Consider the following 19,665-nt stretch of genomic DNA (forward strand, 5'->3'; position numbering starts at 1 on the left):
TTTTTGGTTACAGTTTGCATGTTATTTCCATCTCTCTCTCTCTCTCTCTCTCTCTCTCTCTCTCTCTCTCTCTCTCTCTCTCTCTCTCTCTCTCTCTCTCTCTCTCTCTCTCTTTGTATGTGTACTTGATTTATCCACAAACTTCCTAGTTTACTTATTTTTTACCAGAGAATCAGATAAACACATTCTCTGGAATAGGCGTCAGTCAAGCAATACATCGGCTAAAATTAACCAAATTCTGCAATTTAAAGTTTTTATACAATTATGCAATATTACAGATTACGATACTCAACATTTAAATGATGAGTATCTGAGAGGCCAGAACAAATGTTTTTGTCAACTTAGTGAAGGTCTCCTTACGTAGTCGTTCAAATATAACCGAGGATCTTAAGGAAAAATTATTCTTAGCTTATTACGGGTCTGAAGTGGTATTATGTTCACCTTCCAATCACCAACCTTAAAATGTATTGTTGAATTATTCATGTAGGAAATATCAAACGTGTAGATATTAAAATTTCAAACCATGCAGCTTGAACTATGGTCTTCAATATAATGCTGGCATTGCAAAAAAGAAAGAAGTTTATTGATTTACATAAATGAAATGTGACTTAGTCAAAGTATGCGTTAATCAATATCTAGAGGAAAATAAGTGGAAAGAATTGTTTATTATTTATTCGGACATCAAACTTTGAGCTTAAAAAATGGATAAATTAGTCAAAAGTTCTTTTCGATAACCTTGGTCCGTTAAAAAAGGAAACAACTGAAAATTGGAAGTGAATTTCAGGATATATTTGAATCAATGTCTTATATATAACTAAGGCAAAGTGCTATCCACCTTTTTTTTCTATTTTTTCTTCTTCTTCTTCTTCTTCTTCTTCTTCTTCTTCTTCTTCTTCTTCTTCTTCTTCTTCTTCTTCTTCTTCTTCTTCTTCTTCTTCTTCTTGTACTTAATGGACATAGAATCCCATCGCTCTTCTCTCGGGCCTAATTCTCACCAATCATCCAATCAACGTAGCCCCAACCTATCTTAAAATTGATTGATTTTTCGTACAATGACACTCTTTGTGCCGACTGCTCTCTCTCTCTCTCTCTCTCTCTCTCTCTCTCTCTCTCTCTCTCTCTCTCTCTCTCTCTCTCTCTCTCTCTCTCTCTTAGTTCCAATTTTCATTTTACACTGTTGACGTTCATTTCCTTACACTAAATCTGAAATGTATGAAAATGATATAATAGAATCTATAACGATGCATGCACACCAGAACGTACAGAAAAACATATTGGACACACATATATCTATCAGTCTATCAATCTATCTATCTATATATTTAACTATCCATCTATCTATCTATCAATTTATCATTATATATATATATATATATATATATATATATATATATATATATATATATATATATATATATATATATATATATTTATACACACACAAAGGATTTTGAGCGAAGTGAAAAATCTATTTTTGGGTGAGCTAGCCATGTCGTCCTGATAGAATTTCCTAAAGGGTAGCTTCCTAGGGTATATTTGACTACAGTGATATTCCTAGAGAATTTTACCTTAAGGTATCCAGAATTCTAACTCCTGGAGCGAATATCACTAAATAGATCTAACAGGGATATCGCATAATATCAGAGGACGTATTCTTGACACGCCACATAGCTATCTTCACCCCGAAAAGTATTAACGCTTCGAGGGGTTACAGTGGCAAGAATTTAAAAACGAGAATGAAAGGAGAGCCATGCATAAGGTATCTCCCCTATCCCATTTTGAGTGTGTATATGACGATGACGGCAGCGCCCTCTTTATTCCTTGTAGCGATACACGAGGTGCTAGAGATACTGTATTTTAAGGAGGGTTCAATAAGCCCGTTTTAAATTAAAAGGAAGGGCGGGTCCATCAGGACGACATGGCTACCTCACCCAAAAATAGATTTTTCGCTTCGCTCAAAATCTTTTTTGGGCTCAGGCCATGTCGTCCTGATGGAAGTTTACCAGAGCATTACTGTATCTGTGGATTCTCAATTGGTGCCGTACCCTTAAGAAAGTATTTTCCTGGTCCGTCTAGACCTAGACACTTATGATGTTACCATCATACATCATTTCATCTAAGCATGAACTATGTTAGTGCTTCATGGCCCCTACAGGGAAGAGTCGTACTAGACTCTGGAAAGTCTCGAGGAGTACATATTAACTATGGATGACAAAATGACATGCTTTTATAGTGGTCTCGCCCTATACATTATAAAGCAAAGTTTGTATAAGAGTCACCAATGTCAGTATGAATTCCTGACATCTCCCCCAGTGTGTCTACTCTTATTAAACTATCGGATAACAGTTGTATTGGTATAGGAACAAATTTTGCATCTCTACCACCATCCCCTTAGGGTACAACGTTAATCCTTCCTAAGGAAGGGTTAAAGCAAGTGGATTTTTGCTTGAAGAAAGGAACATTCTTAAAAGACATTCCATGTTAAAATTATCCATATTTTAACCTTAATGCTCAGTACATTTCTAATAGAATGATTGTGGGCGAATAACTATGAACTAGTTTATTAAAAATTTAATAAACATATATATCAGTCAACGTTTATAAAATTTATAAAATGTGGACGATATCCATTAAAACATAAAGAAAACAGTAAACAGAAAATATTGTTCCATCTAAAAGGAAACAGATTTGCCACTTTATTCGAATTATTAATAATATTGATACAGTCCGTATTACTGTTTATTTACACCAGCGTAAGAAACGCTTGGCACAAGTGTCCGTATCATGCTTTAGTTCACCAAAGTCAAAGAAACAGTTCGTAAGGACACGTTAGTGGCGTATCACTCAGTGTGTAGTAACAGTCTGTGACTACACACCCACCCTCTTAATTAATCGTCCCAAATTAATTTCACTGTTCCTCGCAGATTTAAACAGCATGTTTAAGAATTCTACCTGCTGCTACCACAGACCTCTTGAGTTGCTCCACTTGCTTCGCATAGTTCATAAAGAACACCTTGTATGACTACCAGCCGGTGTACGAACAAAGATGTTCAAAGTCCATATAATTTTGAAAATTTTATGGAAGAGGCAACTTTCCTCGGATCATGACATGCAGGTGTACGGTCTGGATCCGCTCTGCGAATAACAAAGGTGAGTTTTGCCCTTAGTTGTTTCAGAGATAAATTTGATCCCGAGGTTTCCCCTCTGAACAGCTGTCCTCCTCTAAAGTAAGAAGTTCTATGAAGATAGACCTTTAAGCACTCCACTGGACATAGAGATGCATCTTCCTTTAGAGGGCAGATTTTCTAAGGACCCCACCTGTTTGTGGGTAGCTTGTTCTTGGCAAGAAACGTTGGGTCTGGAAACAGATTCAGTTCTCCCCCTTTCAAGAACTGAACGTGGCCTTCCTCTCTCAAGAGAGCCACTATTTCATTAACTCTAGCCACCGAAGCGAGTGCAAACAGAAACATACATTTTTTAGTTAAATCCTTCAAAGCGCACTCCTCATTATTCATTATTGATGCAAATGAGGAACCTTATCTACTGCCCATGAAATGGGTCTGGGAGGCGCTGTAGGTCTAAGCTTAGCACCGACGTTTGGGATTTTATCAAAAATGTCATTATAAAGGTCGACCTGAAAGGTATTTAGCATCGGTCTTGTCAAGGCAGACTTGCACGTTGATATATATTTGTTGGCTGCTAAACCTTACTCATGAAGGTGAATGAAGAAAATAAACAGAAGTCTATGAAGTATTCTTTTGGTTTCTTCGCCTTGACAAAAGACACCCACTTCTTCCATGATGACTCATATTGTCTTCTGGTAGATTTGGACTTAAATTTCTCTAAAAAGTCTATACAGTCTCTTCATATCCCGCAGCTTTTTCTCATCGTTAGGGAGAGAAAATCATGAGATGCAGGTTCCGGGTTTTCTGTGATGAAGCGAAGACAGTCGACTTCTGTACTCGCTGAGTCAGGGTTGGATCCGGTAGCGGTACAAACTTCAGTCGTAGTTCCAATGCCAGAGGGAACTAAACGCTGTTTGGCCACTTGTGGGCCACTATTGCCGCTTTCCCTTTGAAGGATCTCATGTTGAGGACCTTCAAAAGAAGGTTGTGCGGAGGGAACAGGTAAATCCTGAACCATCTGTTCCAGTCTAGGGACATAGTGTCCACTGCTTCCGCTAGCGGATCCTCGTACGGGGACACATAACGATGTGTTTACTTATTGTCTTTCGTCGCAAAGTGGTCTATCTGCAGTTCCCGTACTTGACTCAAGATAAAGAAGAATGATCCTGCGTCTAGGGACCATTCTGACTCTATTAGTGTGAGCGTTGATAGAGCGTCTGCTGTCACGTTGCGGACCGCTTGAATGTGACCTGCTGACAGGTGCCATTTGTTTCTTTCTGCCAAACGGAATATGGCCAACATCACTTGGTTGATTTGAGGCGATCTCGACCCTTGTCGATTCAGGCATCTCACTATCGCCTCGCTGTCTAAAACCAATCTTATGTGGGTCGAGTGGCGAGGAGAAACTTTCTTTAGTGTCAGAAGTACTGACATGGCTTCTAGAAAGTTGATGTGAAATGACTTGATAAGATTGGACCAAGCTTCCTGGACTCTCTTCTGGCGAGAGTGACCTCCCCAGCCTTCCTTTGAAGCGTCTGTATGGATAGTAACTGACGGGGGAGGAGGTTGAAGAGGTATCGATATCTTCATTTGCTTGGCTTTGGACCACGGCTTGAGAAGCGTTCGCAGTCGAGTGAATAGTGGTCTCATCAGATCTCTTCGCGTGTTTGATGCGTATTTTCTCCAGACTCCTGTTGCATCCTTTACCTGTGCTCTTAGCACTGGATCTGTTATCGAAGCAAACTGTAGAGAGCCCAGCATTCTCTCCTGTTCGCATCTTGATATCCGTTTGGATTTCAATAGTCTCTTGACAGATCCTGCTATTTCTTTCCTTCTCTTCCCAGGAATGGAAAGTCGATGTGACTCCAAATTCCAGTGGATTCCCAAACACTGAAATTTTTGAGCTGGAGATAGTCGAGACTTTTTGATGTTGATCTTGAATCCCAGATGTTCCAAGAACTGGATCACTATCTTAGAGGCATGCATGCATTCTTTCCTGGATGCTGCCCACACCAGCCAGTCGTCCAAGTAGGCCACTACTTGGATCCCCTTTAGGCGTAATTGATGGACGGCTGCGTTCGCAAGCTCTGTGAAAATCCTTGGGGCTATGTTTAGCCCGAATGGTATGACTCTGAAGGCGTAAAGTCTTCTTTGTAACTTGAACCCTAGGTAGGAGGAGAGGTGACGATTAATTGGAACGTGCCAATAAGCGTATGATAAGTCTATGGAGACGGTGTATGCCCTTTTTGGCAGTAAGGTCCTTATGTGTTGTAGTGTGAGCATCCTGAACTTGTAGTTCACTATGAACTTGATGAGTGGTGACAAGTCCAGAATGACTCTGAGTTTTCTGAGTCCTTCTTTGGAACACAAAACAGTCTTCCTTGGAACATGATGGACTTTACTTTTCGGATTACTCTCTTCTCTAAGAGTTCTCGGACATATTCTTCCAGAACGGGGGTAGAGTGTTGGAAGAACTGAGGAAATGGAGGTGGAGGACTGTTCCAGCTCCAACCTAGTCCATTCTCTATTAGGCTGTGGGCCCAGGGATCGAAGGTCCAACGATCCCTAAATAGATGTAGTCTCCCTCCTACTGGAAGCATCTCACTTCTGCTGTTGTGGACCTGATGCCTTGCCTCCTTGACCACGTCCTCCCCTGATTCCCCTTCCCTTTGAAGGGTGTCTAGAAGAACCTCTGGCTGTTCCTCTAGCTTTTGAGTGAACGGAAGAAGTGTGCCTTTAAAAAGCTGGGCTAAAAACCGGCGACTGTGTCGCCACTTGTTGAGGTACCAACTGGTACGTGGTTGGAGGTTGTGCCACTATCTGAGATACCGCGGTCACAGGAAGTTGCTGTTGTTGCTGTCGGTAGGGCTTAGCCAGCCGAGAGGATAGCCTAGGCCTTTTAGTCTTCTTCTTGGGTTGGGGACCCTCATCCGGAGAAAACTTTCTCTTAAGGTTTAAGCCTCACTTTTGGAGAAGGTTCCTATTCTCCGTGGCGGCTTTGTCTACTACCTCTTTAACTACTTCATTGGGAAAGAAGTCTTTACCCCATATGCAAGAGGAGATCAGTTTCCTCAGTTCGTGCCTCACCACAGCCGAGGCGAACAGGAACTCTCTACAGGCTCTCCTAGCTTTAATAAAGCTATAGAGATCCATTATAACTGTGGCCAGATGGGTTTTGGCCACTACCATGAACATGTCCTGTTTCTTGGTGTCACTTGCCATCGTTTCTAACGTCGTTTGCAATGACATCGATGCCGCAAGTCTTTCTTTCGTCACATGCTCTCTGCGCAAGAAAAACTTCGACAGCTTTGGAAGTTCCCCACTAAACTGACGTTCGGCAATATCAGCTTCCAACTTCCCGACTGAAAAGGTAAGGTGGACGTCCTTCCTGTCTTTTTGGTCCAAGGGTAAGGTCAGGGTTAATGGCTTGCATTCCTCCAAGGAGGGGCATATTTTCCCTTCCTCCGCTGCCTTCAAGGCTGCCTTATATCCCTTTTCATGAAAGGAAAGTCTCTGGTTGGAGAGGCCACAAAGGAGGGAAGCTTTTTACTCAAAGCTGGCACCTTTGAGTTCGTGAAGCCCCTCTCTTTCATCGAGCTCGCTAGTAACGCCTGTACTTTACTATGGTAAAAAACTATGACCTCCTTTGGCTCCGATTCCTCCTTTGAGGCTGGCTCCTTCCTAAGACGGACATAGCAGTCCGGGTAAGAGTCTTTGTTGGGCCAAAATTCCACATCTTCCAGGGGAATGGAGCCCAACTTCTCTAATATAACAACCTTCCCGGTTTTCATTGGCTTGTGTTACGCATACCTCCAAGGATTGGTATCTGAGCGCAAAGGAAGATCCTTCACGTTGAGTCCCTTCTGGGGCCCACGTGATGCTGCGAGTCTACATATCTCCAGTTTCATCACAGCTTCCTTTTCATCATTCTTCTTTTGTATTTGTTGAATCATTTCAACAATAGAAGAAAGAGTCCTTCCCAGATCACCTGGGGTAGCAGACGATGTAGAGGGAACAGGTTCTGGGTCCGGAACCGATGTAACTGACACTTTGTCGATTTCTTCCTCTTCTATTTCTGGAGCCTGGGTCAGCTCCTCCTCCTGACCTTCTCCCAGAAGGTCCTTCTCTGTATAATCCGACACTTCTGACATCCTATCGTCCAATTGGATGTCTTGAAGGGTGGTCGAGACTTCAGAATCTACCTGAATCTGGACGGTTGGTGTCTCCTCATGAGGCTGAGGAATGACTGCATCAGCCGATGCCTTAGGGAAAAGGTACGCCGTCATCTTCTCGTTTGGAAGGTAGGGGCTAGAAGTGTTTTTCTGAAAACCACTCACCAAGGTTCGCAACTTTTCTCTAGCAGCAACACTTGACTCTGTTGACTTAGGGGTATCAAATGCCTCGGTAATCAGGTTAAAACATATAGTACATACCTGAGGGTCTCCGCATGCTGCGTGCCTCCTACATAACTCATCTCCACAGAAGTTCTTGCTGCGGACATTGCAAAACATACTCCCGCATTTCGGATGGTCCTCCTGTAAAGAGAAGAAAATCCATGAGTATCAAGTGAAGGCTTTTCACTTATTGTTAATATATGTAGCTTATACAGTAAAGCTAGAAAGGAAAGAAGGAAAGACACATACTTGTATTTCCTGCCCAGAAAATTGTTGTAACCTCCTAAGATAATAAAACTAAGGTTAATTCTTATTCTAGAATACCTTATATATTTTCCTAAGCGGAAAGTTAAGGTGTAACTCACACCTTGAAATAAAGTTTTAATATACGGGATAGAATGAATACAGAAAGAACTCACTTTGTATATACTGTACAGTCTCAACAAAAGGTTGCACAAGATAACATTAAGTATGTTGGAAGAACTTTAGTGTTGCAACAAACTCTATACTGTAGTTTTATCAATGCAGTGTTTACCACACCACAAATATAGTAACTACTGTACATCGCATGCTGTCGTGCCGGCCGGAAAATGCCAATGCTACGCTCCGGCCGGCATTTACTCTACTATAGTTCAAAGGTATGCTACCTTTAACTAATGGGCGGCAAAACACTAGCTCGCAAATATGTGCCGGCCGACAATCATTGCAGGACAGCAACTGAAAACATTAGCACCCCGCTGTCGGCCGCTAATCATAGTGGCCGGCAGATCTCAGGATGTGCTTCTACTGACGGCCGGCAAAGGTAGCGATATCCATGCCGGCCGGCAGTGACTACGAACCAGAGAACCTCCACCTACCCGGCTGCCGGCTTAGCGGCCGGCAGCCGGGCTAGGGGTACAATAACCTAACAAGAGAAACAGTATGGATATAAGGTTATAAGGCGGCCTTGTCGTACAACCTTCCACCCAGAAAGAGTGAACATATGGAATGAGAGAATGTAGCATTTAAGCTTCTTATATATCCAAAGCCTGCTGGGCTCTACCAGCAGACATGGAAGGGAGACCAAGGGAGGTCCGGGGCTCACTCTGCAGAGGAAAAAGAGTCTCTGCAGGCCGGCAGAGAACTGATCCGGTCCCTCATCCTAACCTACACTAGGTACAGATGTACGACTGCGGCCAAGAGATTTGATGGCTAGGCCATCACTATGAAAGAAGGTGGGGAAGGGATAATGGTTCTGTAAACTTTGCTCTAGTATGAGACATACTCAGCAGTTAAGAAAGCTCATCCTAACCTAGGGTCTGTCTACTTAAGAGGAAGGTTGGCAATTCTTGCTACCTTCCTCCATACCAGCCCAAAATTAAAGACGCGGAATTGTCTGCTAGACCACTAGTAGGAGGAATCATCTCATACAGAATCCTTCAGATGTGTGCTAAAGAAGCAAAGCCTCCTGCATCTGCACCTAACCTAGCAAAGGAAATTCGTTCTCCATGCTAGGAAGACGCAGACCACAGACTAAATACTCTAATGTTCTGCCCCAAACCCAAAACCCATTCACTCTGTGTACTGGGCTAGGACAGACATATCCTAGTATAGTTATACCTGAATATTATTCAGATAGAACCACTAGGACTAAGCCTAAGGCTTACTCAGAGGGAGAAGGGATTGAACTTAGTCTCCAGAGGGGAAAAGAACAACCGGGGATGTGCGAGAGTATACTAAAGCCCCATAGGCTAATAGCCTAGGCGCGATGAGAATCGATTACCTAAATCATCGAAACTCTCATATACAATCTTGGAGAAGAAAATTCAACAATATCTTACATTGTATAAAATTTTTGCCTATAGCTTCAATAACATAACACTCGGAAAACTTATATCATGCATGAAAGTACTAGGGCCAGACGCCTAGGCTACTAAGCCAGGATCAGTTACCTAAATCGCCGAAACTGAAAACTAACAGCATCATATAAGAATTCCTAGAGGAGCTAAATAGCTAGATTTATTAAAGCATAATAACCGGGAATGTCGCTCTGGCTAACTAAATGACCCATGCATAGCGAGCGACAGCATCCAGGATGCCTCCGGTAGGCAACAGCTCTTGTTTACGTTAATATCACTATTGATTTAACTCAAAACGACAAGAGCTTATATTTATACAAAGTAAAATTATAATATTCAACTTTCCAGAGGCAAAAGAGGCCGGCGAAAGCAACATAATGTTAAATAATATCCAAAAATACGAAAGATCAAAAGGGAAAACACCGGGTAGTAGAGCTACACGAAAAGGAATAAAGATGGCGCTACCGCCATCGTCCTACACACACTCGAAATGGGATAGGAGAGATACCTTATGAATGGCTCTCCTTTCATTCTCGTTTTTGGAATTCTTGTCACTATAACCCCTCGAAGCGTTAATACTGTTCGGGGTGAAGATAGCTATGTGGCGTGTCACGAATATGTCGTCTGATATTATGCGATATCCCTGTTAGATTTATTTAGGGATATTCGCTCCAGGATTTAGAATTCTGGATACCTTAAGGTATAATTCTCTGGGAATATCACTGTAGTTATATATTCCATAGGAAGCTACCCTTTAGGAACTTGCATGAGGATGACATGGCGTGAACCCAAATATATATATATATATATATATATATATATATATATATATATATATATATATATATATATATATATATATATATCCATATCTCTATCTATATATATATATGTATATATATATATATATATATATATATATATATATATATATATATATATATATATATATATATATATATATATATATATATATATATATATATATATATATATATATATATATATATATATATATATATTCTTACGAAGCTGGTCTAGTGTAGAGTAAATAATTCATTCATGTTTTTTATTTATCTATTTCATATGTTTATTTAGGAGCTGAATAGCCAGCTCCTAAGGTGAGTTCCTCTCTTATAGTTTTAAGTATTTGTATGTAAATTAAGTAAGACTTTCTTCATTCATTTATCTTTTTTCTTCCTTCAAGTCAGTGTATGTAAATTTAGGTTATTTTCAAGAATTAACTTTTTATTAAAAGTATTTTGCTACAAATTCTTACGTAATCTCGACTAAGTATGAATTCAGAACTATATGATATATGAACTACGGCTTATGTAAATTTTTGTATGGTATTACATCATGTTTGTGAGAGATTACACAATTCTTATATTTACCGCGTGTTTTGGAAGGTTCTCGAAAACCCAGTGTTAACCCTTTTACCCCCAAAGGACGTACTGGTACGTTTCACAAAACTCATCCTTTTACCCCCATGGACGTACCGGTACATCCTTGAAAAAAAACTGCTATTTAAATTTTTTTTTGCATATTTTTGATAAGTTTTTGAGAAACTTCCAGCATTTTCCAAGAGAATGAGACCAATCTGACCTCTCTATGACGAAAATAAGGCTGGTAGAGCAATTTAAAAAAAATATACTGCAAAATGTGCTTGAAAAAAATAATCCCTAGAGTTAAGGGTTGGAAATTTCCAAATAGCCTAGGGGTAAAAGGGTTATGATTATCTTCTTTTTTTATTAATATTCGCAGAGAAAAGTGGGCATAGTTAGCTGAGAGGGAGTCATATCTCTGGTGCACTAGTAGGTGTCTGACACTGAATCATTGGCAACCTTACGCTGTTAGGCACAACTCCTAAACTTCTAGATCTCCTGACGTAGAAGAATCTAGAATAACTAAGTCAATATATGTTTGCCCCTAGGAATGCGTAGGGCAGAAGAGAACCAGCCTCTCCTGTGAAAGTGCCAAAGTTCATTTCTCTTTCTCTAGTACTTCACGAGTGAGTCCCCTCCTGAGTGAATAAGTCCTTACCCAATGTATATCATGCGTATTGGGTTCAAACGTTAGAGGAACTTTAAAAGTGATTTTGAATTTATTGTGTTCTATTGAGTCCGGGTATTGTGTAAATTTTGTAACTGGCCCTATGATACTGCTGCGAAAACAGGAAGGGTTTTTATTTGGCTTAACTGTTTGATTACTTTGTGTGAGCTAAAACTTGTAAGTTTAACAGTTACTTTATGTAATTTGTATAAGAGTGTAATTATTAGAGCGTTAAAGGCTAACTTCTTTCATTAATTATCAAGATTAAATATTTGTGTAAAATTTCATTTCCAGTGAAACAAGTGATTATATCATTTTCAGAGTGTAATATTTTCTTGACTTAGTTTAAGGTTTTGTTCAGACTTGATATTTCGAGTCAGGTGATCATATAATTTATATAGGTATTATTTTCTTGTCTCAATCTAAAGTTTTTTCATATTTAATATTTCGCGTGATCCATTTTTTATGTAAATTCTTTAAAAGTGTTGTAATTTTCTATAGAATATTTTTATTTCTGTAAAGAGTGTATTATTTTGATCACCAGTATTTTTTACAGAACTCTCTCGTGTCCATGTTTAAAAAATGAAGTAAGAGGTTGTTTTTAATAGTTTTGATAAAAATTACCGTTTGGTTTGGGTTTACGTAAGGGGCCTTTAGATATTAAGGGTTTTTTTATTTTGCAGTCTGGGAGTTGGATAATTAACTCAGAGGCCGGGTATTTTTCAAGTGTAACAGATTTATGTAAAAGCAAACATGTGAGTCTGGAAATTGAGAGGTTGTGTAAATTGTCAGCTGTGATATGATATACATATTTCGGTGCCCAAACCACGGGACCATAATATATATTTTCAGTGGTCAAATCCTTGGGATCAAGCAAGTTTGTTTTAAATATTGATGATAAAAGGGCTGTTTTCATTTAAGGTTTGAACAGTATAGTGTTGATAGGATTCTGTGTATCGTTAGTATATATTTTGTAAAGTACAAAATGGCAAATGTGGTTTAATATCCAAGAGTTTTGGTAAAGCACAAATGTTCAGGAACTATCAGAAGCTAAGGTAATTAAAGCTCAGTGGCTCTCTATTTTAATGGCATATGGTAGCCATGCCATGAGTGGAATGATTAAAGCCCAAATCAAGTGTCTAGCCTTGGAAGTGTTGATAGACTCGGGGAAATTGTCGGTAAAAAGTATTGTAGCAGCTCATGAACTGTTGGAGGAAGCTGGAGAAGAATTTGTAGTGAAGCAAGGACCAGTTCACCCACAAACTGGAGGCATGAAAGTAGAGAGGGAAGTAGAGGCTAAGATTAGACGAATATCACCGGAAGAAAATTTGATCAAGTTGAAGATGATGGCAGAACGAGGAAAAAGAGAAAAAAGACAAGAAGAAAAAGGAAGCCCAGTTGAAAGTTTGGTGAGCTGGTGTTTCTTGGGGGGTGAGAAGAGCATACCCAAAGCATGTTTATCTACCCTTCACAATGATCTCATTCATTTATGGCATTCGAGTAAGCTCTCTTACAGTTCCATTTCTAATCCTGTTCAGTCATTTAACTCCAAGTACTTTTTTCAGGACTTTCATCTCAAACCTAAAAAATCTGTTGGATAAAATTTCATTATCATACCAGGACTTATAAAGAATAACAGCAATATCTGATGTCCCCAAGGGAGTCACACTTACAAATGCTGATAAGATTGAACGATGGCTCAATTTGGAACAAAAAAAAAGATTGACTGAGTAGATATGTCTTAGAAATCTAAGTTTAAATATATATATATATATATATATATATATATATATATATATATATATATATATATATATATATATATATATATATATATATATATATATATATATATACATACATATATATATATATATATATATATATATATATATATATATATATATATATATATATATATATATATATATATATATATATATATATATATTGTAACTTAGTTGTCATTAATTTCTGAATTATTTAAGTTTTTAGACTTTTAATGTTAAGTATAGAAGTGTTGTTTTCTTTCTTTATTAGCTTTTTGTCTCCTCACCGGTGGTTATCTTGGTGTTTATTATTGGCTAACGACTATTTTATATTTTCAAGTTGTGTTGGTTACGTGGCAGCTCTCCTTCATTATCCGAGGTATGAAGGTTTTCGCTTGGAGGAGTTGGCCTCAGTGTGTTTCTGAGCCTCCTACCTTGAAGGGCACGATAATTGCTGCTGCATTTATATTATTCATCGCCATTGCAGAGCTGCGTTGTGAAGCTGTTTAGCTTTCCCAGGATATCCTCGCTCTGCATTAAGGATTTTTATCCTATATATATTGTACTGCCCTTGGTTCAGTAAAAGCCAAGGGGACCTCTCTGCCCCAAGGTAAAGATTTTGATCATTATATTTTTGTGCCGGGCCCACGACCTGTACTCCTGGGCGGTCTGCATTATTGGAGCATTCAACACCATTGTTTTGGATCCGTGTTTTCTGCCACCTGGATTAAGCCTCCAGCTGGAGAGTTTATTGTCCTCTGAGGAGACCCCTAGAAGTGTATGAGGAATTTGTTAGGGATATTTAATGTGTATTTGTTAGGATATTCTTACTTTTCGTTTGCCTCCTCCTTTCTGGACCCTCTTCCCTTTTTGTATGCTTGTGTTGATGACCTTTCTTTAATTGTGTAATTGTTTTCTTTTACAGGGAGTTTAAGAGTGAGTGTTTATCATTAATTACTGTATTGTTGAGGTTCAGGTGTTATTTCTGTCTTAAATTTGTGTATCAAAATTAAGTATATTTTTGTGGTATTTTCTTTGTCCCCTTGAATTGACTTTCCACTTTTATTGAACTTGTATACTATTCCACCTTTTGTGGACTTAGTATGGTACTTAAGTGAATACTGTTTGATAAGTTTAGTGTTTTTGTGTGGTGGTCAAGCCTGCCATCACAAAATGGCGACCGTGACAGGATCTTTTCGTTCCTAAGTATTCACCGGTGTATGTGCAAAGTAAATTCTTGGGGTTGTTTTTCAGGCAGCATATTTTCACCTCCTCGTGGTTTTTTTTTTTTTTGTAGATTTAGTATTGTGTGAATAATAGTGGTCATCATGGTTAATGTACTAGACCTCCTTAGCGGAGAGGGGTGGCAAGAAAGGCTTGCAGAGTTGAATAGGGAAGATTTGGAAATTATAGCGGAACATTTTGAATTGGAATATGATGTGTCAATAAGAAAGGGTGTATTGCTATTGCAAATTTATGAATGTGTTAAAACTGTAAAGGCTGGTGGGGAACAAGTGAAACCTGATAAAGCACTGTTGTCTGTAGAAATTTTGGATAGGCAAATTGCTCTGAGGCAGATGGAGTTTGATATAGAAAAGTTTAAGGCGGAGGAAAGAGAAAAGGAGAGGCAGCATGAGATTGCCATGAAAAACTCAGGTTCCTCTTCTTCCTCTCCCCCTTCCCCAAATAGGTCAGTAACACCTGCTATTAATTTAGCGCAGGCTCTCAAATTTGTGCCTAAATTTGAGGAAGACAATATTGCAGAGTTTTTTGTATCATTTGAGAGGATTGCAGCAAGGTTGGAGTGGCCCCAAGAGTATTGGACCACTCTTATACAAAGTAAATTGATTGGAAGAGCTCAGAGGGTGTATGTAACTCTGGAGGAGGATCTGTCATCAGATTATGAGTGTGTGAAGGCTATCGTCTTGAAGGCCTATGAGTTAGTCCCTGAAGCCTATAGGCAACGCTTCAGGAACTTAGAAAAAAGTAAGGAGCAAACTTTTATTGAATTCGCAAGATCGAAGGAACAATATGCTAGTGATTGGTTCAAGTCCAAGGAAGTGGTAAATTTTGAGAAATTGAAGGAGTTAATGTTGGTGGAGGAGTTCAAGAGGTGTGTTCCTGATAAACTGAAGGTTCACCTCGAAGAGTTAAAACTAGAGACTATTCAGGAGGTAGCCATCGCTAGTGATGAGTATTATTTGTCTCATAAGAGTGAGTTAGGGGGAGTAACAAAAATGGTGAAGTCCGGATGGGGTAAAGTAGGTAGGAATAATAATTCTAATAATAATAATAATAATAATGCAGGGAAGTTTACTAGAAATAATCATAGAGGTAATGATCAGGGCAATGCCAATACTAATATTAATTTTTCTCCTAACAGGAATAATAGACCTAAGATATATAATCCCGAGAAATTGAAAACATTGACGTGCTTCTTTTGCAATAAGAAGGGGCACGTAAAGAGCATGTGTTGTGCGTTTAGAAACTCACAAAATGCTAATGTTAGGCCAGTGATGGGTGTGGAAGAGAGAGAGAGAGAGAACCTACCCCAACAACATCCGCTGATCAATGACTACCTGGTTGTTTTGACAGATATTTGTCATTCGATAGTGTCTCTTTCGCCAATTCGTCCGAGAAAAGACGTGTGCGTATTTTGCGTGATACCGGTGCAGCTCAGTCTTTGATATTAAGGGAAGCATTACCTTGCAATTTTGTACCAAAAAGTGGGGAATTTGTGTTATTGGCTGGTTTTCCTGATACGGTAAAATCGTATGCCATGGAAAATTTTAATTTAATCTGCCCTTCCATTGCAGGGAATTTGAAATTGGCCATCGTTGATAAATTTCCGGTTAAAAATGTTGATGTTGTGATAGGGAATGATGTTGCTCTGAAGAATAATACTTGTCCCATACTGATAAACCCTGAAAGTGAAGTAGCAGCAGTTACTCGTTCTAGAGCTAAAGTTGTTGACGCTGCAGAGTCAACAATTGATCTAGATTTAAGTAGTTTAGAACGTAGTGATAGTGTAGTTGTAGATCTTGGGATTTTGAAGGACAAACTGAATTGGACTATTGAAGAGCTAATCAAAGCTCAGAAAAAGGATTTTCGGGATCTCCCTATTGAGTCAGGTGAGGTGACTGATATAACCGGTCCCAAATTTAAAATAATTAATAATATTTTATATAGGTTGACTAGGCCTATGGAGGCTGATAACTTTGATTATGAAATTTTGAAACAGATAATGGTTCCATTTGTTTACAGGAATGAGTTGATATCATTTTCGCATGAAAGTGGTTTGGCCGGACATTTTGGCATTCATAAGACTTCTGGCAAGTTGTTAATGAATTATTATTGGCCGAAGTTGAAGGCGGACGTAAAGAAGTTTGTCAATAGCTGTGACGTTTGTCAGAAGGTCGGTAAACCTAATCAGCTTATTCCAAAAGCGCCTCTATGTCCTATTCCAGTGGTTTCCGAACCTTTCACGGAGGTCATTATTGATATTGTTGGACCATTACCAAGGACTCGTAGTGGAAATGAATATATTTTGACTATCATGGATAGGATGTCTCGATATCCCGAGGCAATACCACTACATACGATAAAAAGTGTTAAAATTGTAGATGTACTAATTGACTTTTTTACCAGGTTTGGGATGCCTAAAATTATTCAATCGGATTGTGGTTCTAATTTTGTTAGCAGGTATTTCAGAGATAAAATGGCAGAGTTAAATATAAAACATGTGACCTCTTCTCCATATCATCCAGAAAGTCAGGGAGCTCTGGAGAGATTTCATCAAACCCTGAAATCGATGGTAAAGAAATATTGTTTGATTAATGGTTCTGAATAGGATAAGGAATTACCTTATTTGTTGTTCGCTTTTCGTTCTGTCCCAAGTCAGTCTTTAGGTTTTTCGCCTTTCAGCCTTGTGTTTGGCCATTGTGTTCGAGGTCCTCTTGATGTTGTTCGAGAGTCCTGGGAAGGAGACGTCCCTGAGATCAATTTATTAGATTATGTGTCTAATCTAGGTGATAAGTTAGCAAAGGCTTGGAAATTTGCAGGTGAAAATTTATTGTGTAGCCAAAAAAGAATGAAGTACTTTTTTGACAGAAGGTCTAAAGCACGTGACTTTGCGGTAGGCGACAAAGTTTTGGTTTTGTTACCCATTCATGGAAATCCATTGAAAGCATCTTTTTCATGTCCTTGGAAAATTCTGAAAAAAATTAGTGAAATTAATTATTTAGTAGAGACTCCCGAGAGAAGGAAACCTTTTCAGCTTTGTCACATAAATATGTTGAAGGCTTATGTAGAACGGGAGAAAGTCATTCCCGTGGCAACCATAGGGAATGCTGTAGTTTCCGAGAACGATAAACTTTTTTCTTTTTCAGAGGGTGAAAGTATTGATGATAATTGTTTTAATGGAAGCGAATGGCGTTCAGATAATAAGAATTCTTTGAAACATTTTTCTGGTATGGTTTCTCATTTAAGTAATGAAGAACAAAAGTCTTTAAAGAAATTGGTATTTAATTATAATGAATTATTTTCGGATGTACCGGGAAGGACTAATGTCCTTGAACATGACGTAGACGTAGGTAGTGCCACTCCTGTGAAACGAGCACCCTACAGGTTGAATCACTTTAAAAATGAGGTTGTAGCGAAGGAAGTTGATTATATGCTAAAACATGACCTAATTGAACCTAGTCAAAGTCCTTGGTCATCACCTGTTGTATTGGTAAAGAAACCCGACGGTATTTTCAGGTTATGTTTTGATTACCGTAAATTGAATAAAGTGTCTAAGTCTGATTGTTATCCATTACCACGAATTGAGGATTGTATTGATCGTATGGGTAAGGCCAAGTACATTAGTAAATTCGATTTGCTGAAAGGTTATTGGCAGGTTCCTCTTTCGAAGTGGGCAAGGGCCCTGTCCGCTTTCGTAACACCCCAGGGACTGTTTCAATGTAAAGTGATGCCGTTTGGTATGAAGAACGCGGCTGCCACCTTTCAGAGGTTAATGAATACTTTACTCTATGGTTTAGAGGGGTGTGTAGTTTATATTGATGATATTGTTATTTATAGTAATGATTGGGAAACTCATTTAAAACGTATTAGGGCACTGTTTGAGGTTTTGAAGAAAGCAGGTTTAGTAATTAATTTAAAGAAAACTGAATTCGCAAAGGCGAGGGTCGTATTATTTGGGTCATGAAGTTGGTAATGGTAAAGTTGCTCCTAAGCAAGCAAATATCGAATGTATTGAAAAAATGTTAATCCCTAAGTGCAGGAGGGATGTCAGAAGATTCCTTGGGTTGGGTGGGTACTACCGAAGGTTTGTTAGAAATTTTTCTGACATCGCCGATCCTTTGACTAATCTCTTAAGAAAGAAGGTAGCTTTTGTCTGGACTGATGAAACACAAAGGGCTTTTGATAATTTAAAAAGAGTATTAATTAATTTCCCTGTCTTAAGAGCTCCTGATTTTGACCTTCCTTTTTCTCTTGCCACGGATGCAAGTGACGTTGGTGTAGGAGCGGTGTTGTTGCAGAATGACGAGCAGGGAGTTTCTCATCCTGTCGCATTCTTTTCAAAAAAATTGTCCTCCGCCCAACGTAGGTATTCCACTGTGGAGAAAGAGACTCTTGCTTTAGTATTTGCTATTAACCATTTTCAGGTTTATCTCTCCTCCTCAGATACACCTATTAAGGTCTTGACGGATCATAATCCCCTGACCTTCATCAGCAGATACAAGAATAAAAATCAGAGATTGATGAGGTGGAGTCTCATGCTGCAAGAGTGGAATTTAGAATTTTCCCACATCCCAGGAAAAGATAACATTGTTGCCGATTTTCTCTCTCGCAGCGTTGAATATTAGTTGATTGACAGAGGGCTATGCAGTTATTAAAGGTAGTATCTGTATCGTTCTAATTGTGGTGTGTGTGCTGTTGAAGTGGGCACGTAGTGAGTAGAAGCAAATGTATATTTAAGATTTATTAATCATGGTTTGTTTACAGAAGACTATAATGTTTTGGGTATAGTATATGGGATCTGTAAGGTTAAAAGGTGAGGGTGATCACTGGTACTTTCTAATGATTGATTAATTAGATGGGTCATGGGCTCACGGGTCTGTAGCACAACACAGCCGTTTTTTAGGCGCTACAGGCTGGTGTATGAGTGGTACCCTAGACTAAGTTAAGGTTAATCTACTAAGGTTTAGAGGTGTCAGGTACGATAAGGTTTATAATAAGGTAAGAAAAGAGATAGGCACTAATCTGGTATTCTGTATTTTCAGGCTAATAATTACGCTTCATCGATTTTGTTTGTTTGTTTGCGCAGGGGAGTCTTGTGGTGGTCTTCTCTGTGTCGTTCGGTGTGTGTGTATGTATTGGACACTATGGTGATAAGTGTGATATATAACACTGAAATAGACAGTGGTTTTTGTGATCAACTTTTATAGCTAGTGAGTGATGTGTATCCCTGAAAATGAACAGTGTA

The 19,665-nt window shown here is 38.9% G+C and overlaps 1 protein-coding gene across 1 annotated transcript; it reads right to left on the bottom strand.

Moving 5' to 3' along the window:
- Positions 1–827: 827 nt before the first annotated feature.
- Positions 828–7,411, bottom strand: LOC137644524 (tripartite motif-containing protein 44-like). The gene is made up of 3 exons (XM_068377490.1): positions 7,275–7,411; positions 5,731–5,915; positions 828–946 (listed from the first exon to the last, which is right to left on the bottom strand). Exons 1-3 carry the CDS (start codon positions 7,409–7,411, stop codon positions 828–830), a joined length of 441 nt encoding a protein of 146 aa, XP_068233591.1.
- Positions 7,412–19,665: the final 12,254 nt, after the last annotated feature.

Source organism: Palaemon carinicauda, chromosome 7 (genome assembly GCF_036898095.1).
Source record: "Palaemon carinicauda isolate YSFRI2023 chromosome 7, ASM3689809v2, whole genome shotgun sequence".
Classification (NCBI taxonomy): Eukaryota; Metazoa; Arthropoda; class Malacostraca; order Decapoda; family Palaemonidae; genus Palaemon; species Palaemon carinicauda.

What these genes read in the sequence shown, in the direction of transcription:
- LOC137644524 (XM_068377490.1), bottom strand. Translation starts at nt 7,411, where the DNA reads ATGACGGCGTACCTTTTCCCTAAGGCATCGGCTGATGCAGTCATTCCT. An exon ending in ATCCAATTGGACGATAGGAT is followed by an intron (nt 5,916 to 7,274) that starts GTCAGAAGTGTC and finishes ACCACGTACCAG; the next exon opens with TTGGTACCTCAACAAGTGGC. An exon ending in TCAGGTCCACAACAGCAGAA is followed by an intron (nt 947 to 5,730) that starts GTGAGATGCTTC and finishes ATGTCCATTAAG; the next exon opens with TACAAGAAGAAGAAGAAGAA.